This window comes from Carcharodon carcharias, chromosome 25, assembly GCF_017639515.1.
Source record: "Carcharodon carcharias isolate sCarCar2 chromosome 25, sCarCar2.pri, whole genome shotgun sequence".
Taxonomy (NCBI): Eukaryota; Metazoa; Chordata; class Chondrichthyes; order Lamniformes; family Lamnidae; genus Carcharodon; species Carcharodon carcharias.
Window position 1 is genome coordinate 7,854,084 of NC_054491.1, and position 7,700 is coordinate 7,861,783.

The 7,700-nt window shown below is 39.3% G+C and overlaps 1 protein-coding gene across 12 annotated transcripts in view; it reads left to right on the forward strand.

Moving 5' to 3' along the window:
- Positions 1-6,774, forward strand: part of LOC121269513 (neural cell adhesion molecule 1-like) — a 490,495-nt gene extending 483,721 nt beyond the window's left edge. For 9 of the 12 annotated variants that reach the window (XM_041174119.1, XM_041174120.1, XM_041174121.1 and 6 more), the window contains one exon: positions 5,455-6,774. In XM_041174119.1, the coding sequence (XP_041030053.1) occupies positions 5,455-5,554 (100 nt within the window). In that variant the 3' untranslated portion in view covers positions 5,555-6,774. The remainder of the gene's footprint in view (positions 1-5,454) is intronic. The other 3 variants (XM_041174134.1, XM_041174136.1, XM_041174135.1) reach the window with 1 other exon arrangement.
- The last annotated feature ends 926 nt before the right edge of the window (positions 6,775-7,700 follow it).

Genomic DNA, 7,700 nt, shown 5'->3' on the forward strand with positions numbered 1-7,700 from the left:
CAAGCTTGCAGCACATTTTGCGAGCTGCGATAGAGTCGCAAGGAGTGTGGGTGCAGAGGTGGGCTGGTTAGAAGGCCCGTTCTCGGTTCTCCAACACAGCAGCTTAGCCCCCATTGTCATTTAAAGACCCCCTAAACCTCACCCCTCTCCACCAGCCCCCATGTCTTCTCACATTTCCCTATGCCATCCCTGACCACCTCACATTCCCCGTGTTACCCAGTGCCACCTTCAATCCCCCCATGTATCTTCCATAGCCACTCACCCAGTATCTGTTAAGTACAGTTCTCAGGAACCATGCAATCGCAGTGGAGATTATTTTATAATCATTGAAAAAAACCATTAAACTGCCAACAATCTAAGAACACCCTGAAGTCAAACTCATTATTGACACTGGACCAATAAAACCCCAGATGGGATAACAACATTGAATTCTTTATGCTGCAATAGAACCTAGTTGCTCACAGTATTTTGATCAGAGAATCTGGTGACACATATTATATTGTAAGGTGCTGTGTTTTTTTTAAACAAAAGTAGAATAGCATGAGGACTTCCCACTCCTAAGATAACAAAAGTTCAGCAATCAGCAAATACATTTAACATCTTTGTCTGATTAAAATATACAGAATGCTTTGTGAGCCTTGTTGATGCTAATGATGAGTTCCCCACCAACCCCCTCCCCGCCCCAGTGCAGTTATCAAATAGTGTTGCACCTTGACTCTAGCCACTTTAAGTAAATTTGAGTACACCTTGTGCTGACCTCAAAACTGCATCAAAGTGAGTAGTTGTCTTTGTTGTTAGGGCTAAATGTAAAAACTCTACGTTCTGCACGAGCAGGACAAATTGATTACAGGACTCAATACACTTACTCTTTGTTTTCAGATATTCAGTAATTTCCAGGTTCATAGAAACTATATAAATGTGTTGATATTTTATCTAAATTTTACAGAAAATTCCCCCACCTACCCCAACGTCTTTAGTATGACTCATATCACACGGTCAAATAGCCACACGCTCCAAGAATATTCTTTGCATGGATCAAGGGAAAAAAACTTGCATCATATCGTGTCTTTCACAACCTTAAGACACTCTAAAGCCCTTTACAACCAATTAAGTGTAATCTCTGTTATAATCTAGGTAAGACAGCAACCTATTTGCACACATCATGACCTCTCAAACCAAACTGAAATAAATGACTAGATAATCTGTTTTAATGATATTGGTTGAGTGATAAATATTGGTCAGTACTCCAGAGAGAACTACCCTGCATTGTTTCTCATAGTGCCAAGTGATGACTGGAATGCAAGCACAGATTTTGTGCTCAAATCTCTTGAGTTGAGCTTGAATCTTCTAACTCAGAAGTGTTGCTGACATAGGATCACTGGGAATTACATGGGAATGACCTAAGATACTTGGCCAAGGATGATTCTCCGCTGAACCCCTCCCCGCCGCTACGCACCCTATAATGAAGAAGGGCTTCACCTCCATTCTGCTACTCCATTTGGTTCCCTGACCTTGGCCGTGATGATAATGTAGCAAACTCACATTCTTCCAACATGCCACAGCATTTTACAGATTTATTAGAGATGTCATAATCCAGTGTCACAGTATACAATCCAATGTAATAACTAGCCATTAACTCCAGCTGCTGTAGCAAACTTGCCATTTCAATTGTGTTACTTCCACTCCTGAACTAGCGAAAAAAAAACTTAGCAGAAATCCTCCCTCAGGGTTTACTGACTTTTTCTTTATGATGACCAAGTTTCATGCATGAGTGTCTTTCTGGATGTGCATGTGTTTTGTTTACACAGAGCGAGTTTTCTGCTGTGGGTAGGAGTGGTCTTAGTTCCTTTAAATATCTAGTTAATACGTTGTTTTCCATTTGCTGACGGCCAGTTACTGCAATGATTTTTATGTTCCTTCAGAATCTCATTTTCTGCATGCAAGGACTGTGCAGTAAACTAATCTTTAAATCTGAACCCAAGTATTGACCCTTAAGACATTATGAACACTGACATGTATGATAAGATACTGTAATTCTAAGCCTTTTTATTAATGCTTTGTGGTGCATTCTAGTATTTGGACGGGGTGTAGTTAAGGCTGTGAAAGTTCAGTCATTGTTAAGATTTGTAATGAGGCACCATTATTAATCTTTGCATGATTCCCCCTTTAATATAATTGTCTTTTAATAAATAAATATACATTTAGTATCCTTACCTAGCAGTAAAAGCCATCTTAAGATTTCCATCAGCTTGAAATTAGCATGCCTACCCCATTTTCTTTTTTAGGTGTCCCTTGAAGATGCCTGCTGAAGGAACCCTGATTATCAGTGTAGATCTCAGAATGCCACTTGGGATTCTTCAACAGCCCCATTGAGTGCTCCCCTGACTTTTGCAGCCAGCCTATCTCCTCTCTCGAGATTTATGCAAGGGCCACTGCCAGTGAGGCTGGTGGCCCTAAGTTGGCAATTCCTGTCAGCCAAAATTGAGCCTAGATGAATTTTTACCACCAAACATCCAATGAAACTAATAGAATTTTGTTCTGATTGGAATCTTTAGGGTGGAACATGCAAAGAAATTGTATTATATCTACTAGAAGGTTCAAATGAAAAAGTTATAACATATAGGGCAGAAATATTTGCTGGGCAGGCAGGCAAACTAGAGCCACTGGAGCATGAAATGACGTGTGTTGACATCGGCCAAGCGCCAACGCACAGTCATGCAATAGTTGGGTCGGCAGGTGCACACCGGAGCTGGCAGTGTGCCTGCCAACAATTAAAAGGTCTGTTAAGTTAGCAATTAATGTAAATTATTCACTGTCCATTCAACCTAATGGCTGACGGGCAAGCAAAAAGGCCAAGGGGCCTTTGCATTTTTTGGAAACCTCATCCACAGCCAGGATGAGGTCTCCAAAAGCAAATAAATATAAAATAAAAACTTTATTTTTTTTCATTAAAACATGTCCCTCCCTGCTCATGTGACAGAGTCACATGGGGGGACATGTTTTATTACAATTTTATGATTTTTTTTAATATTCTTCATCTCCCTAAGGCAGCTCCATGCCTCAGGAAAATGATGCACCGCTCAGTTGTGCAAAATTTGCTCTCGGCCAGCTGGCATTCCACCCCCAGCCCCCCCACCCCCCCTCCCTGACGGCATGGGCAGCACTCAGCATTGCTGTTTGTATATCATGCTGGGTGGGCCTTAATTGGTGCTGTGATGACCGTGGGCGGCAGTCGGCTTCCTGACCGCTCCTACCAATCCCACACGCCAAGGGTGAAATTCTGCCCTGAGGTGATAAAGCCAAGCCTGACCATGTCTTCAACCAACTCTGCATGTACCTCCTCTCGCTTCTTGTCAAGGCTCACACATGAAACATGATCACTTAGATGAACCCAGCATGTGTAATTTTCTGAGGAGAAAAGAGAGGAGAGAAGAAAAATGGTATCTCCATTGCCCACTTATAAAAAGTGATTTGGCCCCCCCAATTTTAAAATTGTTTCATCAGTTTAACTTATGTGCCATCCCATTGACAAACCTCTTTATAAAATGGACACCCTTAAAACTCTTCACATGTCATACATTTGCACAAGAAATCTGCAGTCACCTCAGTAATAAAAACTAGTTGGCTCCTTCATGGTTTTACCTCCTCTAGAATGCATTCCTCTGGTAATGGCAATCAGCCATAATCCACAAAGGACTGTAGGCATCTCTCTCCATTAGAGAGACACAATTGGTTATATAGCTTGAAGGGTGCCACTCTGCATCAAACGTGGGGCAAGATAAAGAGGCAGGCCTCCAAGAACTGACACCGCAGCCACTTCTGAAAGAACTTCTTCATATGATCATTTTTTTATTTGTTCTTGGGATGTTGACATTGCTGGCATAGTCAGTATTCATTGCCCATCTCTAATTATCCTTGAAGAAGTGGTGCTGGTGAGCCTTAACCACAACTCGCTGGTACCTCATTCTAATGCTCATTTTTAGGTTCCAATCAAGACAGTGAATATTAGTTGATTGAGGAGCAACAGAAAACATAGCAGCGAAGAGCACCACTTGACAACCTAAAACACTGGATGGTTACTGGATTGTGATTAGGAGCAGAAATCTGTCCAAGTTTTCCCACAAACTGCAGCTTCTCAACATTGCCCTGACTGAGTTCAGCTAATTTAACTGATGCTAAGGATTAAATCTTTGACTTTTCTGTTCTGCATAGGGCCGAGTTCCAAACCATACAGTCTTTTGAAGAAGCTGATGTTAAAGCAGATTGTCAAATTAAATTATGCCCTGGGTTCTTGTCTAAGATGGCCATGATGGGTCTTAACAGGATGTTGTTCACATATCTAAATACATTCTCCATTAAAAAAAAACTTAGCCAAGGATCCTTGTTATATTGTTTGGTGCCATCACCTTTTGAGTAAATGCATTTTTCCTAGTTATAAGCCTGAGGGAAAAATCCAAATAAACTGAAAAGAAACAGTGATTTTAGTGGGGATATTGTCCTAGGGAGACTAAATTTGCTTACGTGTAGGTTTTGTAGTAATGCAGCACTGTGAGTGCACCCACACCACATGAACTGCAGCGGGTCAAGAAGGCAGTTCACCACCACCTTCTCAAGGGCAATTAGGGATGGGCAATAAATGCTGGCCTAGCCAGCGACACCCACATCCCGTGAGTGAATTAAAACAAAATCTAGGCAATGATACTCTACAGCAAGATTGCTTTGGTGCACACCCTTGAAGCTGTGTAATGAAGCAGCACAGCACTTCAATTGCACTAACTGGCATTTGTTACTGTACATGTTTTACTTTCTACCAAGTTGGTCGTTTCTCTGACTATGATTCTTTCTGTAAGTTGAGTTTCGTGCTGTTTTTCCTATTTTAAGCATGCTCAATGTTTAAGTAGTGTTTAGAAACACAAGCTACCTTTGATATGGTGCTGTAACATATTTTGTTCTTGTTTCTTTTCCTTTGTCTCTTTGTTTCGGAACAGTTTTATGTATTTGGTGTTAAAACAATTTACCAGAAAGTAATGCAAAAGGCTCATTTTAAAAATGTAATAAAATTCTCTCCTCCAATCCTGGGATCATCCTTGTTCAGGAGCATATGAAAATTGAAGATCCACCAAAGGTAGTGAGTTGTGGTGATACTTTGCTGGTTCCATTTATTGATACTTTGCAATGTGCAGGCAAGGAGCAAATTCACTGTTTGGTGACAGCATAAGTAGCTTTTGAACAGAGTATTTTAGTAATAGTATGAGAAGAAATTGTATTTAGTGTAAAATATAGATGACATAATCTGCACAATCTTGTATACTTCATAATATGTCTCCTTGTTAAGGACCAGTTACAGTGTCATGAACTGTTTTTGATGCTTCCACCTACTGTGCTTTGTTTTCCACCTCCTTTTGCTCATTGCACCATATTAATTCATGTTTTTACTCGTTTTCTACTTGACAGGAAGGTCCCATTAGAGGACAAACCCAAACAAGAAGGGACAGAAGTAAAGACGGTTCCTAATGAAGCCACACAAATAAATGAGAATGAAAGCAAAGCATGATCAAAAAAATACACAGAAACTGGTTTCCCTTCAGTGTCTCTTTTATTATTTTTGAACATGTTTTCCTGTTTGTAGATTTCAGCTGAGAAGGGGATCAATTGTGGCACACTTGCTTTTTGTAAAATTCCTTCATTAAAGGGTTGACCACATAATTGGAATTGGTACTTGTTGAAAAAAAAACCTGGGATACTTTAATTATAGTTATCATTTTTCACTGCGCTTAGCAAGAATTGTGATTTTTAGATAACGTGTGCATTCTTCAGTTAGAAAGCACTGAGATACTCCTTCAGTTTTTCCCTATGTTAGTAGAGTGAATAGTTGAAACAAAAGAAAAAGTTTTCGGTACAAACCTGTAGAAATGGCCACAACTGATTTTTATCTTCTTACTTTTTTCAAAGTTAAAAATTATACTGATTAAAACACAGCTTTATAAATTACAGTTGTAAGGCTAGAAATGTGATTGCTTCACCGTTCATACAAGTACATTATGTGCACAAGGCATTGCTATCTTAACCTGTTTATATTTTTTTTTATTTGCAAGTTTTGATTCTGAGTTAGCTGTTGACTAAACAGAAGGTTTGTAAATTTGCATATGTGAAGTATATTTCAATTTGCAGTATTCAATTTTAAGAAATGAATATTAATTTTTGCCAACTTTTATTTTCAGTGTTTATTGGTTTAAGACTGCAAACCATAATTGTTTAACCTTTACATGTTATAATTGTGTGTAAATGTAACAGGCTTTGTATTTTTTCTTTCAAAGCTTGTTTAAAATGACAATAGTTTAGCCTGCTTGCTTTTGTCACTTTTTTTTTAATGGACACGTTTACATTATCTTCCCTCATTACTTTTTGGTTAGAATATGCATTGCTTATTTGATCTATCAGAGTAAAAGATCTTAGTTATACCATACGATTGCCCTCCATATTAAGACCAGTTTTCTCCATTAAAGTCTGATATACATTTATGTTAATTGTCCCTCGCTTGTTTTCACTGCAAAATGCCTTCCATTCTTGCAGCTATGAAAGGAATTATGTAGCGTATTTCTGTTTCTGAAGCAATGTTTCAACTTTTTAGACTGCAAGCTTGTGCACTGTGAATGCGTGAATATTATAGTGTGTTTTTGTCATAGTATTTCAAAGAAATTCAGCATAGCTTGGTTGTGAAAGGTGTAGCAGGTAGTTCTGAAGATTGTGTGGGAAAATGCCATCACTGTGGTGGGGGGGTGCGGGTGGGGTGGGGGAACTTTAAAAAAAATAAGGGGAGGCAAACATGTTTGGGCATGAATTCCATGTGTATTAAGTTTTATTGCCTGTAATGTTTAACAATGATGGTAAGACTGGGAGCATTCCCCATCAGCACAATCTAATGGGGCTTTACTCTTTCATGTACTTTAATTTTGTGTGCAGTCTCAGTCCAGTAATGATTGCATTGCTAATTTGTAAGTTCAAACTGTGAAATACTGGTCTTGTCATTTGCTTCAAGTGTTTGCATATATTCAACTTTAGGGATGACACTGGAGGCACCTTTTAAGTCACACACACAATAACTAAGGTTTGCCCTATGTACTGATGTGACTTACAGCTGTATCAGAATACCCTTTGGACTCGTTTACTACTATAGCATTACAGCAAAAAGAAATGGCATTTTTATTCCAATGCTGCCTTAAATCAAGCCCTACTCCTAGTGTAATTACCCAGCGACATTTAATCCCATTACTTGCTGGAATATTTGTGCTGGCATTATTAAAATGGGACCAAGTTTACGCAGATCATTGCAACCATGCAGTGATCTTTTAGTGAAGGGAATGAATGTTTGTTGTCTTAACTGTGCCATTTAACAGATCTTCAGTAAACAGGTGACTGAATATCATCATTAGGGCAAAGGATTTCCTCCTGTGTTGCTTGTAGTAAAATCATGAATGCATTTATCAAAAACACATTTACCATTTTACTTCAACTAGCCAGTAGAGGAAATCCATTAGATTCCAAACCCGCGACCTCTACCACCTCAAAGGACAAGGGCAGCAAACGTGTGGGAACACCATCAAGTTCCCTTCCAAGCCCCACACCATCCTGACTTGGAACTATATCGCTGTTCCTTCACTGTCGCTGGATCAAAATCCTGGAACTCCCTTTCTGACAGC